Genomic DNA, 26,911 nt, shown 5'->3' with positions numbered 1-26,911 from the left:
TTTTATCATGGTTCCACCAGCCTCTAAGTCATAGTCTAGTTGTTCAGTAACTGCCTCAAAATAATTCTGTCCAATCCAATGCCTGCATTCATATTTAGGTCAAACACCCTGGACTCATTTAATTATGCTCCTCAAAATTCATGACAGATTCATTCTATCTTAGTCATCCACAGGAAGTCATACCTTAAATCTCATCATCAACCATAATTATGCCAACTCCATGATATCTCAGCACCAGCTATCTCTCCTTTTGCTTCATTCCTAAAAATTTTTTAAAAATCTATTCCTTTGGGGGAAGCTAGGTGGAGCAGTGGATAGAAAACTGGCTCTGAGTTCAAATGTGACCTCAAACACTTAATAATTACCTAGCTGTGTGGCCTTGGGCAAGCCATTTTAACCCCATTTGCCTTCTAAAATCCTAAAAAAAAAAAACCCCTATTCTTTGTCTTCTAAGCCCTCCATATCTCCCAGAGTATCACTCCTGCTTTGTCTTCATTTCAGAATTCAGTTAATTTTTTCATTCAAATAAAGGATTGACAAGGTTCAATTGCTGCTGTTGTTTTTTTTAGAAGGAATGAATGTAAATCTAGGTTTGTTTCACTTGATTTGTACAGTACTTATGACACAGCAATATAACTATATGTTGGATAATAGATATTATATAATAACAATAATGCTGTTGTTCAATTGTTTTAGTTGTGTCAGATTGTTCATGACCCATTTAAGGTTTTCTTGTCAAAGATACTGGAGTGATATGCCATTTCCTTTTCTAACTCATTTTACAGATGAGGAAAATGAAGCAAATAGGGTTAAGTGACCTGCCTAAGGTATTATAGCTAGTTAAGTGTCTGAGACTAGATTTGTCTTCCTCACTTCAGGCCAGGTACTCTATCCAGTGTGCTAAATTACTCTGGAGTTAAACATTGTCATATACCACACACTCGTAAAATTTGCATTTTTAACTGCTAATGGTATTCTTCAAGAGATGAACACTAATAATTTTGTTGTTTGCTCAGCTTATAATAGACATCCAAGTAGTAATTACTGGCAAATATGATTGTTATGATAACATTATGAATTACTTAGCAACAACGTCACATGCTACAGAGGTGACTCCTAAATCTACATTTCCAACCCTGTCAACTCTCCTAACTTTTAGTCTTGCAATTCCAATGATCTACTAGAGGTCTGGCCTTTAAACCCCTTACAACATCTCTCTAACCTATCTTTCCCTTTATTATATTAATATGAACTTATATTTTTGGACTTATATTAATATGTATGTATAGTTGGGCCATGTTTTATAAATACACAGCTGACACATGTGTGGCATATATAGATATGTCTGCTTTGGGATCTGGGTCCACCCCATCTCCAAGAAATGATTGTGATTCCACCTTTGTGGAGAGCAAGGAAGGCTGAGAAGGCATAATGAGCAAGCAGCCTAGCTAGGGAGGAGCAGGCAGGATTCAGGTCTGCGGTAGCTGAAGCATCTATCACTCTTCTATCTCCAAAAGGGTTAGAGTTCTAGATTTTAATCACATGTCAGATATACATAGTCTACAGGTATGATAGGGATTCAGAATAAAAAACACTTTTTTGGGTCTCTCTCAATTGGAGGGTAACAGCTTATTCTTATTAGTTGAGTCCCTCAAATTAAATGCTGGTTAAATAAAGACCATAATCACTGATATCTAGTAAACCACTTTATCAATGTAAAAGATAAATCAGAAATTGGAGAAGTGATACAGATTAGAGAAAATAATAAAATACTGTAAAAAAATGAGCTTTTGGACTTGTGAGGATATAAAACTTGGGCACAGTCAAGAGAAGAACAATCTTAATGAGGGGAGGGAGAGGAAACTAAGAGAATTTCATTTCATTCTCTTGGGCAATAGGCTCAGTGGAGTGGAGGGACATATTGGAAGTTGTATTTCCTCCATATTAAACAGCTCTAGGTAAATCTCCATTCCATCATTCAAAAGTTCACACTAAGCACTCTTAAATGCCTCTCTCCAAGTCCTTCTCTGAAATGTCAACCACCTCTGCTAGCATGCAGCATTGTCAGATATCTCCTTCCCAGTGTAGTTTCTTAGGACAACACATAGCCTCACTGGGCTGTCCCTTGGGAAGACCACCCCTCAGACTTGATAGGAAGGGGAGTTGTAATATTCCTCTTGTCAACCAAACTAAAATACTTTAAACCTTCACTGAGAATTTTTGGGCTCCCAGTAAATTTGCTTTTTTTCTAGTCCAGGAAATAATAGAAGGTCCTAATATTATAAAAATTGGGACTGGATTGTGGAGGATGTATATTTCTGTTTGAAGAAAGTGCAGAGCAAAGAGAGACAATGAAGTTTGAAGGAGTGCAGAGTGGGAGACGAGAAAAACTTGTGCTGGTGTACAAAGTAGTAACAGAAGAGCAAGGAGATAATTAGACTAACAAGGACTGTAGATTAAAGGTTAAAGCTGATCTGTCTGGCTCAGCCTTCCCCTTTTTTACAAGGATTGCTGACTATATCCTGGGAGATGCTCCTCAATCTGTGAGAACAAAGTTCTGCAAAAGTTTCATCCTCTAAATCGTGATTTTTTAAATCAGAAGTTGGTTTACCCTTATTATACTGATTCTGTTTCACTTCACATAAAACACCTGTGATCAACCCAAAACTGTATATTTCCCAGTGTGTACTTGTTCAACTTAAAGAAAACAGGAAAGGCTTATTTTTAGAGGATTTCTGGCTAGAGGCACAATAAGTGGTTATTTAGATTTTTTTTTGTTTGAAATACTTTTATAGTTAAAAATTGTTTTTATATTTTCTGTTTCCTGCAACACCATAGTATGCCAAGTACTACCCCCCCCCCCCAGAGCCAAATACATATGATAAACTGTGTTTTTGATTAGGACATCCCCAACCCACCCCTTCTCAGGTCCTCTTGACTCCAGGGCTAATGCTCCTGTCCACTGCACCACCTAGCTGCCCCTAGGGCAACTGGATGGCACAGTGGATAGAGCGCTGACCTTGGAGTCAGGAGGACAGGAGTTTGAATCCAGCCTCAGACATCTACTAACTTTGACCTTGGGCAAGTCACTTAACCCTGCTCATATCCAAGGCCATTTCTAGTTGTCCTGATCCATATCTGGCCACTGGATCCAGTTGGTTCTGGAGAAGAAAGTAACTTAGCACATCCCCTACTTACTCAAATTCAGTTCACGTGCTTGTCATTGCATCACCTCCCTGATGCCCTGGTCTTCTTTGAGAATGAAGGACAACTATTATTTAAGTCCCTCTTTACTATTAATAATTTTACATTTACTTTTAAATTTTTGGCATATTCTGGTTCCTTCTGTTTACATTATTATAGTTACTGTGTAAATAATTTTCTTGACTGCTTTTGTTCATATAGATCTTTCCACATTTTTATGTATTCATCATACATTTTGATCATTTTTGATCTTCTTCAATAATGAATACACTTGAGGGCACCTAGGTGGCGCAATAGATAGAGCACCAGCCCTGGAGTCAGGAGTACCTGAGTTCAAATCCAGCCTCAAACACTTAATAATTACCTGTGTGCTCTTGGGCAAGCCACTTAACCCCATTTGCCTTGCAAAAAAAAAAAAAACCCAAAAGAAAAAAAATATATCCTTTATAAAAAAAAGGGCGGCTAGGTGGTGCAGTGGATAAAGCACCAGCCTTGGAGTCAGGAGTACCTGGGTTCAAATCTGACATCAGACACTTAATAATTACCTAGCCATGTGGCCTTGGCCAAAATCTAAAATAAATAAATAAATAATGAATACACTTATTCAGGGAAGCCTGGAGGGATTTGCATGAACTGATGCTGAGTGAGATGAGCAGAACCAGAAAAACACTGTACACTCTAACAGCAACATGGGGGTAATGATCAACCTTGATGGACTTGCTCATTCCATCAGTGCAACAATCAGGGACAATTTTGAGCTGTCTGCAATGGAGAATACCATCTGTATCCAGATAAAGAACCGTGGAGATCAGACAAAGTTCAAGGACTATTTCCTTTAGAAAAAAAAATCATATCTTATTGTCTGATCTTATCTCTTATACTTTTTGTTTCTTCCTTAAGGATATGATTTCTCTCTCATCTTACTCAATTTGGATCAATGTACAACATAAAAACAATTTAAAGACTGACAAATTGCTTTCTGTGGGGGGGTGAGGGGAGGGAAATAAGATTGGGGGGAAAATTGTAAAACTCAAAATAGATAAAATCTTTAATAAAAAATAATGAATACCCTTAATTTCCTATAGTACAGTAATATTCCATTACATTCATGTATCACAATCTGTTTAACTATTCTCTAGTTGATGGGCATCTAATTGTTTCTAATTCTTATGTATCACAAAAATACTACTGCAAATATTTTGTAGACTATGAGAATTTTTTTTATCAATGATTTCCTTAGGACATAAGCTCAGTAATGAACTTCATAGTTCAAAATAAATGAGCATTTTAATACCTTTATTCACATAATTCCAAATTGCTTTCCAAAATGAATCTACCATTTCATAGGTCCATTAACAATGTATCTCTGTGTGTGTGTGTGTGTGTGTGTGTGTCTGTCTGTCTGTCTGTCTGTCTCTGTGTGTACTCATTCTTTCCGCAGCTCCCCCAACATTGATTTTTTTTTAGGGTTTTTTTTGCAAGGCAATGGGGTTAAGTGGCTTGCCCAAGGCCACACAGCTAGGTAATTATTAAGTGTCTGAGGCCGGATTTGAACTCAGGTACTCCTGACTCTAGGGCCAGTGCTCTATCCACTGCACCACCTAGCCACCTCACCAGCATTGATTGTTGGCATTTTTTGTTCAATTTTTTTTTTTGTCAGTTTGCAGGGTGTGAGGTGAAGGTTTGAATTTGTATATCTTTTATTTTTTTTTTTGCAATTTCCTTTCATGTGGGTCATGATTGTTTTGCAGTTCTTTTGAGAACTGTTCATATGCTTTAAACATTTTCTCTATGGCTATTAGACTTATGTATGCTTTTTAATTGTTTATATATCTTGGATACCAAGCCCTTATCAGAGAAACTTGATACAAAGATTTTCCCCCCATTTGACCACTTCTCTTCTTATCCTAGATGCACCAATATTATCTGTGCATAAACTTTTCAAATTCAAATTACCTCTTTTGCTGTAAACATAGTGTTAGGTTTCTTCAGTTACTTTATTTTAGCCTTCTTTTAAGGTTGCCCTATTTCCATTATCTTCTACTCATTTCTGATTCCCTTTTCTCCTTTGGTATCCCTTTTTGTTTAGGATTTTATTTATTAGTTAATTTTTCTCTCCTGCTCTTATCTGTTTAAATATTTCTTCCCTCACTTTTTTTCCTCTTCTCTCTTCCTCTCCTCCCCTTCAGGTAATTGTTCCTTAGTTTAAAATTTTTTTTAGCCCCTTTCCAAAAGGGATTTTTTTCACTCCATTATTTATCTTCTATCACTCTTTTCTGTCGGGGAGTGGGGATAGGTAGAAAGATAATTGTTGTTAAATGACTTGTTTAGACTCACATAGCTATTAAGTGCTTTACATTCCTAACTCCAGGGCTAGTGCTATATCTATTACACCAGGTAGCTAAGTGGTGCAGTGTATAGAGCATTGACCCTGGAGACAGGAGGACCTGAGTTCAAATACAGCTTCAGACACTTAATACTTAGCAGTGTGACTGGGCAAGACACTTAACCACATTGCCTTGCAAAAAATCAAAAACAAAACAAAAAAGTACGCAAATATTGATGACTGTCATAAGAGTATTGCTAATATTTCACCCTGAAGAACTGTCTTAAGAATTTTGGGATTGATTAATAAACATGGGAGACATTGGCACATACCACCCAGCATATCATCAGTGAGGGTGCTGAGCTCTATGAGGAAGGCAGAATTGACGCAGCTCAAAGAAAATGTGACATATGTAAGTTTAGAGTACCCCAGGTATTCACATGAACTATTTGTATCCTCCCTGTGGTACAGCATTCCTAGCTCATATTGGTCTGATCAGCCACAGTGGCACACGCTGTAATTAGTCTCAAACACAGTAATGTCATTTTGGTGGTCTTGTATAATGAAGGACAAGAACAATCAACCAACCAACCAACCTAGCTGTACCTTTTATCTTCTCTTGATGTTTACTCTTGATCCTCTTTCTCTGATTTTGACTCCTATAACTATCAAATTTCTTCTCTTTTCTCTGTATTATGCATATAATCAAAATTCTTAAGGTGTCCATTCTAAGCTCTCTCTTTAGGTACTTTCTGCTACAAACTTGTAGAGCTTGCCCCTTAGATTCCTTTTTTACATTGCTTCACTTCTAGAACAATGACAACCATTGAAGGTATCAGAAAAGGTACTACCCAAAAGTGGATACTACTCAAAAAAAAGGTCTCTGATTATGTAGCATATCACTAATTTATCTCTTCTTTTTGACCTTTTTTCCTACATTGACTTGGAAATCTTCCCCTTAGTTCATGCTTTCTCACTCCTCCAGGTACTAGTGCTGCCTACTGGTTCTAGCCCCGCTCTTCCCTCTTAAGACAAGTAGAATTTTCAAGCACTAAATCTGCCAGGCCACATCCAATGTAAGTCCTCATCTCTTTTGACTGGCCATCTCTCTTATCTATAAGAGCCCTCATCAATGGAACCTTCTCTCAACTACAAAATAAGGTTTCTTTCCATTCCCAGTCTTTTAATTTTTAAAAAAATCTTTTAATCTTAACCTTCTCTTAACTCACTCAACTCTAAGTTTTCTTTGTATTAGACCAGAGACATTATCTTCCCTTCTTTGATAGCTCTTGATTTTGAAGACAGGAGGAAATGAGGTTAAAGAAAGGGGCTTAAAGATTGGGTTTGTTTGGGGAGGAGAACCCACTAAACCTCTGACTCAGGGAGTTCAGAAAGCCTTAAACTGATATCTTATTGTCTGATCTTGCTATCTCTTTTACTTTATTTTTTTCCTTAAGGATATGATTTCTCTCTCATCACATTCAATTTGGATCAATGTATATATAATTTGGAAACAATGTAAAGACTGGCAAATTGCCTTCTGTGGGGGGTGGGGAAGGGAGGTAAGATTAGGGGAAAAATTGTAAAACTCAAAATAAATAAAATCTTAAAAAAAAAGAAAGACTTAAACTTTAATTCACAGGTTATTTTAAAGTTCATTGGTTATTACAGAAAGTTCTTAGGTACTACAGAAAGTTCATAGGTTAAAGTTCTTTGGAGAAGCAGCAAAGATAGTGAATTATTTAAAGCATAGGCTTATTAGCAGAAGTTGAGGTTAAAAAGACTAAGCTTAAGAAGGAAAAGAAGGGGTGGCTAGGTGGCGCAGTAGATAGAGCATTGGCCCTGGAGTCAGGAGTACCTGGGTTCAAATCCAGTCTCACACACTTAATAATTACCTAGCTGTGTGGCCTTGGGCAAACCACTTAAGCCCATTGCCTTGCAAAAACCTAAAAAAAAAAAAAAAAAAAAAAAAAAAAAAAAAAAAAAAAAAAGGAGGTGAAGAAGGAAAAAAAGGAAAGAAAAGCTTAGATCAACTAGTGGCATGGAGCTGGGGCCATATTGGCAATTACAAGTTGGGAAAGGAATGGTCACGTTCAAAAGGAAAAGAGAAGAGAGAAGAGACTTAGATAAGAGAGGAGGAAAAAGGGCTGGCAGGGAAACCAGGAGAGAAAAAAGAAAGGAGAGACTTAGATCCTTATGGATCCAGCTACACAGACCTGGGACCAAATTGTCCAGTAGCATGATCCATACCATATAGATCTAGCATAGAAAGAGGAAGCAGAATTCCCTGCGAATCCAGAGGAGAAAGAGTGAGTTCTGCTGGGTGGAAATCCTCGCAAGCACCTTTCTGGTGGGCAGGACAAGGGGGGGGGGGGGTTCTTGACTTTCATAAACAAAGACTATCAAAATAATATCACTGTTTGGAACAAATTTTAATGTGTCATACTATAACTGATCAGACCAATACCAGATCAGAATGCTCTACTACTCAGAATGCTCTTAATAGATAAAAAGAGATGAAGACTTACATTGGATGTGGCCTGGCAGATTTAGTGTTTAAAAAATCTACTTGCCCTAAGAGGCAGGAGGGGGGCTAGAACCAGTAGGCACAAATAGTCCATGTGAACATCTGAGATACTTATTCTAAACTTACATATGCATGTTTCCTTTGAACTGCTTCAATTCTACCTTCCTCATAGAACTTCGCACCCTTACTGATGAGGGCATGTCATGTTGAGTGATCCTCAACTGTGCCAGTTTCTCCCATGCTGTGCAATCAATTGTAAAGTTCTTAAGAGAGACCTTCAGAGTATCGCATTGTCACTTCTTTTGATCCCCGTGTGAGCACTTGCCTCATCTGAGTTCTCCGCAAAATAGTCCTTTTGGCAAGTGAACTTCTGGCATTCTAACACCATGATCAGCCCATGGTATTTGCACTCTCTGTAGTAATGTTGAAATGCTAGGCAGTTGAGCTCAAGAAAGAGCAGCAGTGTCTGGTATCTTCTCCTACCAGGTGATCTTCAGAATCTTCTTAAAACAATTTAAATGGAAGTGATTAGGTTTCCCAACATGGTGCTAGTAGATTGTTCAGGTCTCATAGGCAATGAGGTCAGTAAAACAGCTCTTCAGTAGACCTTCAGTTTGGTAGTTAGCCTAATACCTCTTCTCTCCCACATTTCTTTCAGTCTTAACAAATACCGAGCTAGCTCTGGCAATGCTAGTATCAACCTCATTGTCAGGGTGTACCTCCCTGGAAAGGACACTGCCCAGGTAAGTGAATTTGTCCACAGTACTGAAAACTTCTACATTTCTTGTAATCTATGGTTCCACATATAGATAATATTGAGTGATCCTCAAGCTGATGGAGCACCTGTGTTTTCTTGATATTGTTAGACCAAAATTAGCACAAGCAGCAGAGATTCAATCCATACTTTGTTACAACTCAGCTTCAGAGGCTGCATTGAGTACATGATCATTTGCAAACAGAAGATCATGCACCAACACTCTCTTCACTTTGGTCTTGGGTTGTAGCCTTTTCAAGTTGAAGAATTTACCATCAGTATGGTAGTGACCTCGATGCTGTGTTCATCCTTAGTGATGGGGTTTGATAACATGACTAAAAACATCATGCTAAAAAAAGCATGGGAACAAGGACACATCCTTGTTTGACTCCATCGGTGAATGGAATTTCTCAAGAGCATCATCCACTATCCAGAACTTTGTGTATGCATGCCATCATGATTCGGGAGTACATGCCAGCATGTTCAATATTGATGAATTTCTCCAGGCAACCAAATTTTGACATAATTTTCCATAAACCCTTGTGACTGTTGTACACAGACCTCTGTTCTGTTCTGTTCCTGGCATTTTTCCTAGAGTTCTCAGGCCCCAAACACCATATTGATTGTTCTTTAACCCTTTCTTTAGCCACACTGGCTCTCAGAGGTAACCATTTTCCAAGTAAAGCCTATTGAAAAGGACTCCAGCAAGAATCTTACCAGCAATGACTAAAAGAGAAATACCCCTGTGATTGTCATAGGATAATCTATTCCCTTTAACTTTATAGGGATGGATAGGGTGGCTAGGTGGTGCAGTAGATAGAGCACCAGCCCTGGAGTCAGGAGTACCTGAGTACAAATCCGGCCTCAGACACTTAATAACTACCTAGCTGTGTGGCCTTGGGAAAGCCACTTAACCCATTTGCCTTGCAAAAAAATAAAGAGATGAACGATAGAGGCATCCTTGAATTCTTGGGGGATAACCTCTTCATGCCATATAACCTGGAAAATTTCAGTCAGCTTTTAGATGAGCTATGGACGCCCCCCTACCACCACCACCTTGTAGATCTCAGCTGGAATAGAATCAGTACCAGATGCTTTGTCACATGAAAGGTACCTCATGACATCCAAAACCTCTTCTTCGGTTGGAACTTCAGCTAGGGACTGATTGACTTTAACTTGAGGTAAACTGTCAGTGGCTTCTGCATTGATTGATGATGGTCTGTTAAGAACACTATGGAAGGGGCAGCTAGGTGGTGTAGTGGATAAAGCACTGGTCTTGGAGTCAGGAGTACCTGGGTTCAAATCGGATCTCAGACATTTAATAATTACCTGACTGCATGGCCTTGGGTAAGCCACTTAACCCCATTTGCCTTGCAAAAACCTAACCCCCCCCCCCCACCATGGAAGTGTGTAACCCATCTTTCTAGGATAATGTCCCCATCGTTAATCAATTTAGATCTATCAGCACTGAGTAGTTGAAATGCACCATAGGTCTTTGGTCCATCAATAGCCTTCAGGGCATCATAAAGGAACTTTGGTTTATTACTATCTGCATAAAACTGAATCTCATCTGCTTTTTTACTGAGCCACGCATCCTGCATCTCTCTAAGATTTGCTTGGACCTTACTTTTGATAGAATTAAATGATGCCTTCTTAGAAATGGATGAATTTTCTTGCTGGTAAAACTTGTGGAGTCCTTGTTTTTCATTTAGTAGCTTCCGTATCTCCTCATCATTTTCATTAAACCAGTCTTGTTGTTTGTGAGTGCAATGCTGTACATCAGATACCTGAAAGCCCCACTCCTTTTCTGCTTCACTGTTGCCAACTGTGTGTTGGCTCAGTTTTCCCTCCAAATTAGCAACAAACTGTTCCTGCTCAGAGAGATACTCTAATCTCTTAAAATTGATTATTTTGATATTCATTTTGCCTTGGGGCAGCCACTTTGGTTGAATGTGAATATTAGCTTTGAGAGAATACATCTGTGATCAGTCCAGCATTCTGCACCTCACATTGCCTTTGTCACTCTCATCCTGTTTGTCTATTCTCTTTACAATCACATAATCTATTAGCTGCCAATGTTTGCTACAAGAGTTCATCCAGGAAGTTTTATTGTGTTTAGGTAAACAGAAGACAGTGTTTGTGACAAGAAGGTCATGAGATTCACAAGTCTTAATTCTAGACCATTCTAACTCCATTCCTCCCAAGGACTCCCTGCCATGTCTGGTAATCTGAGTTTATTCTAGCATTAAAGTCACCCAGAATTATAAGCTTGTTCTCTTTTGGTACATTGATGATAAGGGCCTCCAGGTCTTCATAAAATTTTTCTTTAACTTCATCAGGGTTCGTCATGGTGGGAGCATAGACACCAATGATGGTGACATGATGCTTTCCTTGGAAGTGACAATCTCATTGTTTTGAGCCTACCATTCATTCCTTTTGCTGGGCATTCAACAATGTTGACTAGAGTAGTTTTAATTACAAAACCAACCTCAGCTTCACAGTGCTCCCCTTCACTATGTCCACTCCAAAAAAAAAAAAAAATACAGCTCTGGCTTCAAATAAGTTGGCCTTCATTTGCCAGCCTTGTTTCACTCAGAGCTGCTATTTGGATATGATACCTACTGAGCTCTCTTGAAAGAAGAGCTATTTTTCTGTGAGCATGTTCTATGCACCAATGGTGAGTGGAACCTTCTAAGAAGTTTTTTAGATTTTTTTGTGTGACTCAATTACACTATGGGATCCCCACTTCCCACTGTAATCAGGCAAGGATTGGGTAAGCAGATAATTTTTAGGGCACCTCTTCTAGTCCCTTCTTCACATCAGGAGGTAAGCAGTGTTGTTATTAAAAGGGCTATTCAGTCACCCAAGGGGATGATGAATCCCACTGCTGCTTTCAGTAGAGAAATGATCCTATGACCTTGGACTATCTGTGTGCAGGATTGTGCCTACAGCTCCCAGTGTATCAGTACCTGCTGCTTCATCACTTGTCTCTCACCACAGGACTTTGAGGAATGGTTATGGGTGATGTCTTTTGTTGCATGTGTAAATTGGTTTTAAGTGCAGTAGAGTTGCGCAAAGTCATCAGCCTCACTCTCTCTTCTAAAGTCATCTTGAACCAGTGGCAAGAGTCAAGACAACTGGTGATGGCTTTAGATGCAGTGGATGACCTTGGTGTTCTTGATGTGTAACTAGGTACTAAGCATTCCACAGCACCTGCTTTAGTTGCCTTCATGGATGTTGGAACTAATTGTTTTCTTCCACCCATTGCACCAATGGAAGATTTCATATGCTTGGGGTAGGCAATCCCCATAACTCACCGATGAGTTTGAGATTCTCTTGATTTAGTCAGTCTGCCAAAATTGTTCACTGGGGTGTGGTTGCTATGTAGGCTACAGCTTCTTAGAGCTACAGATGAGAGTTAGGTGGCTCAGGTGGACATCAAAGGTAGAAAGCAATCCTGAAAAGAGCTTGGCAGCCCTCACTCTTCTTGATTAGTTTTGATTGCTGGTAACTCCAAGTTTTCTCCAGAATGTATGTTACAGGGGTGATGCCCAAGGAATGACTAAGACAGCACTTGTTGTGCATGGGTGGCATACTACATGTTATGTTCTCCTACCCCAAAGGGCACGACCAAAAAGTAATGGAGAACAACCCCATAGAATAGAAAAGTTTCAAAAAGACTGAAATATTTTCTTTGTGCCTAGAGTCTCCCTGCTTCAATTTGACCCCTGGCACCTCACATCTCTATTTCCTTGTCCTCCTCTTCATGTATCCTCTCCTGTTTCCTTGTGTACATTTAGAAAGAAGTTTCTTACTGGTTCTGTTGTCAGTGCTGCTATTGCTGTCCTTACCTGCTACATGTATTCACCCCTCCTGCTTTTCTGATGTTTGAGGAATTTAAGAAGCACAGTCTCTCCAGTTCTGGTTTTCTTTCTATCATTGTCTCAAACTTTTTATCATTGTACATCCATGTTTTTTCCTGCTTCATTAAGCTCAGATTTGTAGGATAGGTCACCCTAGGCTGAATCCTGAGCTCCACTGTTCCACGAAACACATTATTCCATTCCTTCCTCTTCTTTCTAATGGGTATAGAATAGTCTTGAATTTTTTGAAATTTTTTTCCCTGATAGCTTGAAGAACTTGTTTCTGAATCAAATCATTAAATTTAACCATCATGAGTCTTAGAGATCACGGCCTTGGGTTTTTTCCTGGAGGCTATCTATGAATTCTTTCAATTGACATTTCATTTTCTATGCTTAGAAGTTCTGGGCAGTTCTCTTCTATTATTTCCCTCATTAAGGTGTTGAAGTGTATCCTATAGTGTTACTCTGTACATTTTGACTTCTAGTTTAGTATGCTTTGTTTACACAAATTTATTGTTATTTAATGTTACTGTTTTTGCTTTTATTCTTTTAGGCTATCCATCACTTCTGTATACTTGCATTTCTAATATATTATTCTCTATTGAAGCTTGAATTCAAGTTTTTCCTATCTGCCCATTATTTTGTGCAGGTCATAAGTTCTGATCACAAAATTTCATTTGTCTTTTGATTTACTCTGGAAGATCATGTTATGATCCCATGTTCTTCTCACATCTCAGAGGATCCTCTATTTCATAAAGAATTAGACCATTTCCCCTTGTTTTGCAGTATTTATTCATAGATTCATAAAATAATTTAGTATATCTAGAGATCTGAAGGCCATATTTTCCTTTAGTTGTTATTTTTCCCTTATGCCAAATGTCCTCCCCATCCCCAGCTGCTAGTGCTTTCACTCCAAAACTTCTTGACATTTTTAATATGTGTACATATGTTCTCCCCTAATAGAAGTCAGTTCCTTGAGGAAAGGAACTATTTCATTTTTGCCTTAGTATCCCCAATGATTAACACATTATAGATGCCTCATAAATGATTATTGAGGGGGCGGCTAGGTGGCACAGTGAGTAGAGCACTGGCCTCGGAGTCAAGAGTACTTGGGTTTAATTCTGACCTCAGACACTTAATTACCTAGCTGTGTGGCCTTGGGCAAGCCACTTAACCCCATTGCCTTGAAAAATCTAAAAAAAAATGATAATTGATTATTGATTGATCTCTTAGATATTCACTCATCAATGTCATATCTAAACTTGTTATTTTTCCTAAAAAAAATATTGCTCCTGATTTCTCTATTGCTGCCTCTCTGAACCAGAGGTAATCTAGGTGAGTCTAGATATTCAAATTTGTGATTAGAATAAAATAGACAGTATTAAAAGAAAACTTCTGTTGCCTCAATGATGAAACAAATTCAGAGATAGAAAAAATTAAAAGAAATTTATTATTATACTCAAGGGAAGAAGTATGTTGAATTGAACTAGATGGATAATTTCACACGCGCAAATATACCTCATGTTGCTTTACAGGTAACTTTCATAATAAATACAAGTGCTTGTTTCCAAAAGGGGATGGGTTATTGAGTCTTGGCTCCCCCTTCATTGCATCAAGATTAGAGATGGGGAGGATTTGATGACTAGCAGTAAGTACAAAGGACAAGGGGATGGGCTTACAGTTCATCCTGTCTCCCAACAAATTAGTTGAACACATACCCAGAAGACAAGCAAGACTGGAAACAATGGGGTCACTTGGCCTCAGTCAGCATAAATTTCAATAAAGGGGAAGGAGAAGAAGGAATTAGTGATTTTATCATGATTATTATGTGCCTATATGATACTAAACACTTTTTACAAATATTATCTCATTTAATCTTTGCAATTCTAGGAGGTAGGTGCTATCATCTCCATTTTACATCTGAAGAAACTGAAAAGTGACTTAACCTAGGTCATTCAGTTAGTAAGTATCTGAAGCTAGATTTGAACTCAGGTTTTCTTGATTCCAGGCCCATTGCTTTATCCATTGTATTGGCAGTTGCTTCTAGTGGAATATTTGTAAATGGGATTTATGGTGTGTTCAGAGAGGACTAGTAGTTCTGGTTTGAAATCTTGCTGAGCCCTTTTCAGGGCAGCTCATCTACCTATGGTTCTACAAATTTGTAGCATGTATAGTAGCTACACTCAAGTAAAACTGTCTTGGCAGATGACTTTTTTCTTTTTCTTTTTGTTTTTGCAAGACAATGGGGTTAAGTGACTTGCCCAAGGCCACACAGCTGGGTAATTATTAAGTGTCCGAAGGCAGATTTGAACTCAGGTCCTCCTGACTCTAGGGCCGGTGCTCTATCCACTGTGCCACCTAGCTGCCCCTATCTTGGCAGGTGAGCTAAACTCTGGGCATCAAAACTGGTGAGTTAGGCAAATGTCTACCTCAAGCATGTGAAGACGTCCTCCAATGGACTGGGCATATGAGAACAATTTGTCCAATCAGCCACGAAGACTGAAACAGGAACTGTGGAGCACTTAGAGTTTGGTCAGATATTGAAAATGCAAGATCATCCACTGCATCCTTAGCCATTGCCTTTTGTCGTGACTTTTGCCCTGCTACCATGACTTTTTTCATAGTTAGGTTTTTAATATTAACTTTCTTTTTTTTTAATTTTTATTTTTTAAATTTATTTATTTATTCTTATTTTGTACAAATAATGCTTTTTTTATACATTACTAAAATATTCTTGTTTAAGAATAAACATAATACCCCCACCTCCCCCCAAGAAAATATAGACCTGCATAAGCGATAAAGTAGAGAGAAAAATATTAAAATTAAAAAATATTAATAATATTAATTGTAGGTATGGCCAGGTGGTGCAGTGGACAGAGCACCGGCCCTGGAGCCAGGAGCACCCAAGCCCAAATCTGGCCCCAGACACCCAACCCAGCTGTATGACCCCATGCAAGCCACCCCAACCCCATTGCCCTACAAAAACCAAATTAAAAAAAAGACCCAAAATAAAATAAAATAGTAATAATAATAGTAGGGGTGGCTGGGTAGCAGACAGATCACTGGCCCTTGAGCCAGGAGCACCCAGGTCCAAATCCGGCCTCAGACACCCAACAATCACCCAGCTGTGCAGCCCCAGGCAGGCCACCCAGCCCCATTTGCCCTGTAACACCCCCCCCCCCAGGAAATAATAATAATAAAAAATGTGCTTCAGTCTGTGTTCTAACACCACCAGCTCTGTTGTGGGTAGATCACATTCTTTAGGATAAGTCCATCACAAAAGTTACTTCCATATTTTTCCACCGTTGCCACTGCTGATCGCAACTCCCTCCATTCATACCTCTCTACTACCATGACCTATATTTTCTCTCTCCTTTCACTCTGTCTGTCCTGTAGGGTAGTTGAGTGGCACAGAATACAGATCCCCAGCCCTGGGGCCAAGAGGGCCCAAACCCACATACCACCCCTTACCCAGCATCCACCCAGCCCTATGGTCCTGGACAGGCCATCCAATCACAGCCCCTTGCAAGAAGTAAAAAAGAAAATGTGTTATATCTGATCACTCTCCCCACTTGGTCCATCCTCTCCTCCATCACTCACATACCCCACCTTCCCCCTGTCCCCCTTCTCTCCTTCTTACTACAGATGTCTATACCCCATTGAGTACACACACACACACACACATACATACACTGTTTCTTCTCCTAACCACCTCTGATGTGGGCAAAGATTCCCTAATTCCCCCTCGCCTTCCCCCCTTCTATATCATTGCAGTAGCTCATTGTAATAAAGAAAAATCTTATTATATGAAATATCTTGGCCTATTCCCCCTCTCCTTTTTCTTTCTCCCATTACATTTCCCTTTTATCTATTGACTCCATTTTTATACCACAATATATCTTCAAATTCAGTTTTTTCCTGTGCTTCATCTATAAAAGCTACTTCTACCTGCTCTATTAACTGAGAAGGTTCATATGAGTATTTTCAGTGTCATTTTTCTATACAGGAATACATGCATTTCATCATCATTAAGTCTTCATATTTTCCTCCTCTTCTCCTCCAACCTCTATGCTTCACCTGAGTCCTGTATTTGAAGATCAAACCTTCTGTTCAGCTCTGGCCATTCCAACAGGAACATTTGAGATTCCCCTGGTTCATTGAAAGTCCATCTTTTTCCCTGGAAGAGGACATTCAGTTTTGCTGGGTAGTTGATTCTCAGTTGCATTCTAACCTCTTTTGCCTTCTGGTGTATTATATTCTAAGCCCCATGAGCTTTTAATGTAGTTGCTGCTAAGTCCTGTGTGATCTTGACTGCAGTGCCATGATATTCAAGTTGTGTCCTTCTGGCTGCTTGTAATATTTTCTCTTTGACTTGGGAGTTCTGAAACTTGGCTATAATATTCCTGGGGGTTGGGTTTTTTTTGGGGATCTCTTTCTCAGGGAGATGGGTGGATTCTCTCCATTTCTATTTTGCCCTCTGCTTCTAGGATATCAGGGAAATTTTCCTGTAATAATTCTTTGAAAATGATGTCAAGGCTCTTTTCCTGGTCATGACTTTCAGGTATTCCAATAATTTTTAAATTATCTTTCCTAAATCTGTTTTCCATATCAGTTGTTTTTTTTCAATGAGATGTTTCACATTTTCTTCTAATTTTTCATTCTTTGGGTTTTGAAGTATTGAGTCCTGATTTCTCATAAATCTCAGCAATCTCCCTGAGTTCTGTTCTTTGTCTGAAGGATTTGTTTTCCTCAGAGAGCTTTCTTAACTCCTTTTCCATCTGGCCAGTTCTGCTTTTTAAAGCATTCTTCTCCTCAATAACTTTTTGAGTTGTTTTATCCATTTGACCTATGCTGGTTTTTAACATGTTATTTTCTTCAGCATTTTTTTGGATCTCCTTGACTAAGCTGCTGACTTCATTTTCATGTTTTTCCTGCATCTCTCTCATTTCTTTTCCCAATTTTTTCTCTATCTCCCTCACTTGATTTTCAAAGTCTTTTTTTGAGCTCTGTCATGGCCTGAGCACAATTTCTGTTTTTCTTAGAGTCTTTAGATGCAGGAGCTTGTACCTCCTCATCTTCAGATTGAGTGTTTTGATCCTTCTTGGGCTCACAGGCAAAGTATTTCACAATGGTGTTCCTCTTTTTTCTCTGCTTACTCATTTTCCCAGCCTGAGCCTGGTTTGGGGGGTACTTCCTGAGCTTTTAGGACACTCCCACAAGGGTTTCAGTGTATGAGGCTTTGTCCTCCCTCTCTCCTGGTCTGTGAATGACCATAAGCACCCCCACTCTGCCAAGGGGCTGAGGTGGGGGGGGCCCTGCTGTTCTATGGGGGGGCCTAGACTGTGATCAGGATCTGAATGTGGTCAGAACCCCAGAGTCCTGTTCCAGGGGCAGAGGACAGAGCTTGGCAGTCTCTCTCTGCTCCCTCCCTAGGCTCAATGGGCTCATGCCCTGGGGGCTCCTGCTTACTGGCTCCACCTGCTTCTGTTCCTGGATCTGGGTTGCTGTGGCCACACTACTCGCTGTGTGCCCTGAAGGCTGGGCTTCACGTGCTCATTCTAGCAGAGGTCCGCCCCCTTCCTCCAAGTTGTGCCTGGTGTTCCCTGGGGTGCAGGTCAGGAAACTGCCCCTGCTGCTGTGATCCCCAGCTCCCAGTGCCCTGGGGCTGCCTCCAGGAGGCTGAAGTTCCTTTGCTCTGATGGGTCACCCCTCTGGTGGGCCACCCCTCCCAACCCATGAAGCCAAGCCTTTCTGCTCTTTTCCAGGTTACTTTGGGTTGCAGAATTGCCTCACTGGATCCCTCTGTGGATTCTGTCTCTCAAAAATGTAGTTAGTATCCTTGGTTTATAAGTTTACTCCAGAGCAACTGAGAGAAGGTCCTCTCCTGTCGCCTCTTGGCCCTGCCCCCCTCCTTATATGACTTTTGAAAAGAGAGTTAGGAGAGATCACCAACAACAGCTTTAAGGGGCAGTGAGAGAAATCTGCTACACCAGAATGAGTATGGAGTGAGGAGCACTGGCCACAGAATCTGCAGCGAGCATCTGGAGAAAGTAGCCTGCACCCCCAGAGATGGTAAGGGGTCAGGGAAGACTACAGAGATTTCTCTGCTCTCCCTCAGGATAGGACTGAGCTGCTAGCCTACATTCAGATCTAGGTTGCAGTTTGGGCTTCCATGCTAAGTAGCCAAGCTGGATCCCTCCTTATAGCTCCAGGGCAAAGGGAAGTATGGGGGGGGGGCATCTACATATCAAAGCACAGGCAAGAGAGCATAAGACTTTGGAGGAATAAAAGTCCCAGTGGGATGTCCTGCCCCCCCCCAAAAAAAACCCCAAAGCCTTGGAAGTGCGGTCTTGTGCTGAGGAAACAACAGAAAAAGAAGATTCCAACCAGAGAGAATTACTTTAGTCCCATGGAAGATCAAAACACATACTCAGATGATGACAAAATCGAAGCTTCTGTATCCAAAGCCTCTAAGAGTAATAGAAAATGGGCTCAAGGTATGGATAAGCTCAGAAAAGACTTTGAATAGCAATTAAGGGAGGTGGAGAAAAAATTGGGAGGAGAAATGAGAGCGATGCAGAAAAATCATGAAAACCAAATCAGCAGCCTAGTGAAAGAAATATAAAAAAAATACTGAAGAAAATAATATGTTAAAAAACAATTTAGGAAAAAAATGAAAAAACTATCCCAAAAGGCAAATGAGGAGAAGAATGCCTAAAAAGCACAATTGGTCAGCTGGAAAAGTAGAGAAAAAAGCTCTCTGAAGAAAATAACTCCTTCAAATGCAGAATTGAACTAAAGGAAGCTGATGACTTTGCAACAAATCAGGAAGAAATAAAACTCTTCCAAAAAAGCCAAAAATTAGAAGAAAATGTGAAATATCTCATTGGAAAAACAACCGACCCTGAAAACAGTTCCAGAAGAAATAATTAAAAAATTATCAGGCTATCTGAAAGCCCCGATCAGGAAGAGTCTAGACTTCATTTTTCAAGAAATAATACAGCAAAATTGCCCTGAGATTCTAGAAGCAGAGGGTAAAATAGAAATCAAGAGAATTCATCAGTCACCTCCTGCAAGAGATGCCAAAAGGCAAACTTCCAGGAATATTATAGCCAAATTCCAAAACTCCCAAATCAAAGAGAAAATTCTAAAAGCTGCCAGAAACAAACAATTCAACTACTGGGTCTCCATAGTCAGGATTACACAGGATCTGGTAGCATCTACATTAAGGGTTCATAGGGCTTGGAATATGATATTCCAGAAGGCCAAAGATCTGGGTTTACAACCTAGAATCAAGTACCAACAAAACTGAACATCCTCTTTCAGGGGTAAAGATGGACTTTCAATGAAACAGGGGACTTTAAAACTTTCCTATTGAAACAACCGGAGCTGAACAGAAAGTTTGATCTCCAACCATAGAGGGAGTAGAAGAGAAGGACTAACTATGAGGAACTTAATGATATTGAACTGTTTGTATTCCTGCATGGGAAGAAGATACTGATAACTCATATGAACTTTCTCATTTATAAGAGCTGTTAGAAGGAACATATATAAACAGGATATAGGAAGGAAAGGAATATAATGGTATAATACAGTAAAAAGAAGGAGTCAGTAGGTAATAAAGGAAAGTACTGGGAAGAAGGGAAAGAAGATGAATAAAAAGCTAAGAAATTTCACATAAGAGTCAAGAAAAAGCTTTTTCAATGGAGTAGAAAGGGGGGGAGGCAAGGGGGAATGAGTGAGCATTCATTTTCATCAGAAATGACTCAGAGAGGAAATAACATACACACTTAATAGGCATAGAAATCTATCTTACCCTAGAGAAAAATGAGAAGAAAGGGATGGGATAAGGGGGAATGGGGTGGGGAGGGAAGGGGGAATAGATGATAGAAGAGAGGGACAATCAAGGGAGAGGGTACTCAGATACAACACAGTTTTGAACAGAGCCAGGATGAAAGGAGAGAGAGAATAGAATAAATGAGAGTGGGGAGAAATAGAGTGGAGGTACAGCTAGTAATAGCAAATGAGGGGAAAATATTGAAGCAACTTCTCTGGTGGACTTATGATAAAGAAAGCAACTCACCCCAGAGACAAAGCCATTGGAATTGGAATTTGAACACAGACTGAAGTACATTTTTGTTTTCTCTCTCTCTCTCTCTCTCTCTCTCTCTCTCTCTCTATTCTTGAGGTTTCTCATCTTCTTGGGGGGGGTTATGTTTACTCTTATAGCACATTCAGTTTCGATCAATGTATGGCATGGAAACAATGTAAAGAGTATCAGACAGCCTTCTGTGGGGGGGGGGAGGGAAGGGAGGATGGGGGAAAATTGTAAAATTCAAAAACCTTACAAAAAATAATGGGCAGATACTACTATTGTATATAATTGGAAAAACAAATAAAATTTAATTCAAAAAAGAGAAAAAAAAGATAGAAAAGAGGGTTGGGCTGATGACTTTTATGTAACTGCCTCATTTAAATCCAATTCACACACAAATCAAAACATCACTCGGAATGCTATTGATACTCTTTTAAAAAGTATGAACAATAGCACATAGACTATTTAACATTTAGTAAAAGGAAATATACTGAAAAATATTATGGAAAAAGATATTCAGCAAGCATACAGCACTAATTCAATTGGGCTTAGCTCCTTGTCTCCCTATTTTCCACATTGGATCATACTTCATGAAAACTGTATGTTAAGCACTCAATTCTTGACCTTTTGTACTTAGGGAACCAGGAAGATACATCTTAGTTCCTCTGGGCCAATTAAGTCTTGGGAATGATTTTTTTTTTGCCTTTTAGGAAAAATTAGCCTAGTCTCCAAGGCTGGGACTTTAGTAGATGTTTCTTCTAACATATTACCAATAGCACTACCATTTATCTAGCCATCCATGTCCCAGATTTTAGTGTTATCTAAGATTCTTCAATCTGTCTCCCCTTTTTAATATCTATTCATTTTCTAAGTCCTCTTGATTGTATTTCCAATGACTTTCATATATGCCCCTTCACTTCTCTCAAATCTATTCTTCACATAACTGCCAAAATAATCTTTCTAAAACACTCATTCCTTGGCTAAAAAACCTTTAATGGTTTCCTGTTGCTTTTAGGATAATAAAATTTTTAAATTTGTCATTTAAGGCTCTCTACATTCTGGATCCAGATTACCCTTCCAAACTTATTCCATATTATTCTCCTTTACCCACTCTACATTCTAGCCAAATAGACTTCTAGTTCTTTCTGAACTTAATACACTGTTTCCTAACTCTGAGGCCATCTCCTACTTTCTAAGAATAACAAATTATCTCCATGCCTAGGATACTTGACATATTATTACCCAAACTCTGCATGTCATCTCTTACCTTCCAGTATTCACAATAGTTGTTTTATTCCCTAGGATGCACTTTCTGCTCATCTTCACCTTCCAAATTCTTTATCTTCCTTCACCTAATCAATCAACAAGGATTCATTAAGTACCAACTATATCCCAGGCTCTACATGCAATCTCTACATGCAAGAAGCCTATGTTCAACTAGGGCAACAACAATGCATATGATACACACCAAGTAAACAAAAAGTTCATAAAAGTATTTGGAATTGAGGGTACTTGCAGTCGAGAAGCAAGTAAGGATAAGCAAAGACTTTATCTAAAAAATGATGCCTACACTCCATCTTAAAGGAATAGAGGGACTCTCAGACTGAGGTAAGGAGGGAGCACATTCTAGATATGAGGGATGGTCAGTGCAAAAAAAAAGACAAGATGGGAAATGGGGAGTTCTCTTTAACTAACAGAGAATAACATCAATTTTGCTGGATTCCAGTCTGTGGATAAAGTTGGTACCACATTGTAAAGAGTTTTAAAAGCTAATTATTTTTACTAATTCTGTTAGGTACAGTTTGTATTTTAATACTAATTTAATACTAATAAGACAGTAATAAAATTATCACTTGTTTCCCTTTCTGAACTTGTTTTTGTTTTCTGTGTATTTTTTCAGTGTTTTATTGATTTTTTCCTCTTTTCTGCTTCTCTGTTACTACTACTACTACTACCCACTAACTCACCTCTATGTCCCCACCCAAATATTCAGACAGTAAAAACATTGACCATGTCACTTCAGTCAGTAAACAAACATTTATTAAACCCCTTCTATGTACCAGGTAATGTGTTAAGCACTAGAAACCTAGGTTCTCACAATCTAATGAAAAAAACAACAAGCAAACATATATACACAAAAAAGTTATATACAGGATAAATAAGAAATAAGAGAGGGAAAGGCTGCTGGCTAAGTCTTCCTGTAGAAGATGGTTTGGTTTTTTTAAAAATTTATTTACTTTGTATTTTGCAATTTTTCCCCTAATCTAGCTTCCCTCCCTGCATTCCTCACAGAAGGCAGTCTGTTGGTCTTTACTTTGTTTACATGGTATACATTGATCTAAGTTGAATGTGGTAAGAGAGAAATCATAAGAAGATAGTATTTTAATTGGGATTTAAAGGAAGCCAAAATGGTCAGTAATCAGAGGGGAGGAGGTAGAAAGAACACTCCAGGTACAGAGGACAGACAGAGAAAATGCCTGCCCAGAGTATGCTATCTTTTGTTTAAGGAATGGTCTGGAGATCAATCACTGATAGAAAGATGATTGGAAAGAGAGGAGGGATAGGTTATGAAATGTAAAACAGAGTATATTTATATTTGATCCTGGAGGCAATCTAAAACTACTGGAGTTTCTTGAGTAAGGGGAGGAGGGGCTGTGGCATGGTCAAACTTGAGCTTTAGGAAAATCGATTTGGTGGTTAAATGCATCATTAGAGTAGGGAGAGACTTGAGTAAGGTTGACTCACCAGGAGGCTACTGCACTAATCCTTAGAGGTACCAGTATTGGAGCTCTTCTCTTCTCTCCAGGGGTATATTCAAGTAACATTGTAAAGCTTTGGCAACAGATTGAGTATGGAAGAGTGAGAGGCACTGGCAACTTCTACTTTAAAACACAGGAGACCTTGAAATATCACATCCTATAAGGCTTACAACCAAAAATAACTTACAGCTATGTAAAGCTTACAGGGAAAGAAAAATGTTTAATAGGAGTCTTTCAAACATCCTTAGTAAGAACCCCAGAGCTCAATAGGAACTCTGAAATATAAAAACAAGAATCCAGAGAAAAACTAAAAAGGTAAATTTATTTGAGCAACCAGGAGGAGCTATGTATAATATAGAGCTAACATTCAAATAGGGGAAGATCATAAGTCCTTTTGGAATCTTAATGTCTTCAAAAAATCCTGAGGTTAAATTTTTTAAGAACTAAGGGGGATTGAGGAGCGGCTAGGTGGCGTAATGGATAAAGCACCAGCCCTGCAGTCAGGAGTACCTGGGTTCAAATCCGGTCTCAGACACTTAATAATTACCTAGCTGTGTGGCCTTGGACAAGCCACTTAACCCCGTTTGCCTTGCAAAAACCTAAAAAAAAAAATTAAGGAGATTGATTCTGTTCTGAGCATTTGAAGAGGGGAAAGAGAAGGGAGGGTAAAAGGAAGGACATATTTAGAGAAGAAGAAGAAATAGATGAAACTTGCCATTTCTCATAATTGGGACATGTGCTAATAAGAATATACAAACAGGGAGGAAGGGAGGAAGGACAGCAGGTAAACATTATTCAACTGAAGCTGACAGAAGATAGTTGAACACATACACAGTTTGGTATAGAATTTCATCAAGCTCAAGAGGACATCAGGTAGAGATGGCAGAGCTTCAATTAAGAGGGAGGATAAAACTAAGGAATCACAAGAAAGCAAACTTCTTTTCTTCCTGATGGAGGGATTAAAGGGGGGGGAATAAAAGAACTAGAGTCTAAGGGAATTTCTTAGACACTCTTAGACAGTTGAGGAATGGCTCAACAAATTGTGGCACATGAATGAAATAGAATATTATTGTACTGTAAGAAATGATAAAAAAGATTTCAGAGAATTTTTGGTATCATGATTAAAGCAGAGTGAGGATGCAAAATGATGAGAACAATTTATACATTATGTTGTAAAGGAAAGCTACTTTGAACATGCAGTAGCCTAGTTCATCTGCAGATTATTGATGTTTAAGCATATTACCCATTTCCTGACAGAGAAGTAATAGACACAAAGTGCAGAGATATGGTCTCTGCTCTATGATTATTTTTCGAAAGGACTTTTCTCCCCTTTTTTTCTTTTGATAAATTGGTCAGGAGGAGTTAACTGATAATGGTTCCAAAAATAAAGTGGGGGAAGGGCAGGTGTTCTGACATTTTTTAAGTGCAGAGAAAAGAATAGAAAGACGTTCAGAAGGAAGCATGGATAATGATGTCAGGAGATGGCTGTCAGAGGACATTTGACCAGCTTTAACCATGTTGTACTGTATTTTATTTCTTGTAAGGGGTTCTATGTACATAGCAGGTCTGCAATAAATGTTTTTTATATGGATTATTCAAAAAAAAGAAGGAAGCATGGACAGGCAGTATAGTTGTGAAACCAGCATGAATTTATTATGTGCTTTTTAAAAAGGAAACAGTTTAAAATGAAAATTCATGATATCTTATAGAATATTATTTTTAAAAATTCTGCTGAATGTTAGAAATGCCCCTTTTTCTATGTTTAAATTCAGAATAATAATAATAAAAAAAGAAATACTAACCATCCTTGAAACTGGTTCTGTTACTCTGCAGCTTCTCCTGATTCTTCAGTTGGAAATGGTCTTTTCTTCCTTGAACTTTTCCAGCAAACATCTGTAATTTTCTTGGGATGGAATAGGGTTGAACTTGTGATTTCACTGTTAAAAGAAATGAGAAACTCCTTACCAAAGTGGGTAGCACCTTCTCTGCAAGTATTTGAGAGTTGCCTGGGAAGCACTGAAAAAATCAAGTGATTGCTCTGGATCATAAAAGCAATATGTATCAAAGTCAGGACTTGAACCCAAGCATTTGTGATTGAAAGCCCAGCTCTCTATTCAATATAGCATGGTGCCTTTTCTTTTTTATATGTCTATATTATTTTTAGCATAATTAATAGTTTATTTACAGATGTTTCATATTACCCTCACTAGATCTTAAATTCTATGAAGACAGGGATCATGTCTTAATAATCTCAGTATTCCTGCTGGTGCTATTATTTTGCATCTAGTAGGCACTAAATAGGAATTAAATGAAAGAGTATGGTCCAGAATGTCTCTTCTTACAACAACAGAAACCCACATGATAATAATGGGCTGAAATTAAAAAAGCAATTTTATATTACCAGGAATTAAGTTTCTATAATGTTCATTTAGCTTAATGTAAATCTTACCTATATATTCTACCCTGTTTAAAAATTTTTTTTAAGGCAATAGGGTTAAGTGACTTGACCAAGGTCATGCAGCTAGGCAATTAGTAAGTGTCTGAGGCAGGATTTGAACTCAAGTCCTCCCAACTACAGGGCTGGTGCTCTATCTACTGTGCCACCTAGCTGCCCCTAACCTACCTTTTCAAAAAAAAAAAAACTATTACTAAGGAACTCACAAGAAATTTCACTATTTCTCTGGAATATGATTTTTATGATTAAAGAAATACCTTCTCTGTAAGCCAAGAGCATACATTCTGGTCAATTCCTCCCATTTTCTGTCAAGAAAGGCATGAAATAACTCCCAAGAAATATGTGAACACTATTTTATTTAAATCTATTTACGTGCAGAAATAAAGACTGTCTCTTTTGTGTTTCCATATAGTATATAGCAACTAACTTCAAAGTAATTTTATAAGATCCTGGTTTAGCCCTTCTACTGAGATGGTTTTACCAGGGATAACACTTCTTGGAGCCACAGATGAGAGTTGAGTGGTAGGGGAATACCAAAGTTGAATGAGCAAGTTGCCAAACCTGAGGTTCTTGTCTCCCTGAACACCTGGAGAAGCCTCAAACATATCAATAAGTTAGGGGGATGTCTACCTCAAACATGTGAAGACTTCCCCCAATGGAATGGGCAGATGAAGAACAATTTGTTCCAATGGACATCAAAGGGGTTGTGTAACTCTCTGCTTCATGTAAATCCAATATACACAAAAGTCAAGTGTCATTGGTTCCTTTGAAAGGAGGAAGCAACAACAGTATAGGCATAGGAACTGGATTGTTAGTTCATCAGTATTAAAAACTCCCAAGGGAAAAATTTCCATTGACCAATTATCTTTTCTATAACTTATCATGTTAGTAGTTTAGAGAACTGTGGGGTTAAGGGATCAAGTAAACA

At 38.8% G+C, this 26,911-nt stretch overlaps 1 protein-coding gene across 4 annotated transcripts in view; it reads right to left on the bottom strand.

The window, feature by feature from the left end:
• Window positions 1-26,911, bottom strand: part of LYPLA1 (lysophospholipase 1) — a 78,366-nt gene that overhangs the window by 48,074 nt on the left and 3,381 nt on the right. For 2 of the 4 annotated variants that reach the window (XM_074200694.1, XM_074200693.1), the window contains exon 2: window positions 25,331-25,465. In XM_074200694.1, coding sequence (XP_074056795.1) covers window positions 25,331-25,421 — 91 coding nt within the window. In that variant the 5' untranslated portion in view covers window positions 25,422-25,465. Of the gene's footprint in view, window positions 1-22,036; window positions 22,122-25,330; window positions 25,466-26,911 lie in introns of those variants that run through there. The other 2 variants (XM_074200697.1, XM_074200700.1) reach the window with 2 other exon arrangements.

This window comes from Macrotis lagotis, chromosome X, assembly GCF_037893015.1.
Source record: "Macrotis lagotis isolate mMagLag1 chromosome X, bilby.v1.9.chrom.fasta, whole genome shotgun sequence".
Taxonomy (NCBI): Eukaryota; Metazoa; Chordata; class Mammalia; order Peramelemorphia; family Peramelidae; genus Macrotis; species Macrotis lagotis.
Note: the sequence above shows the minus strand (reverse complement) of the source record. Positions and strands in the feature narration are given on the sequence as shown.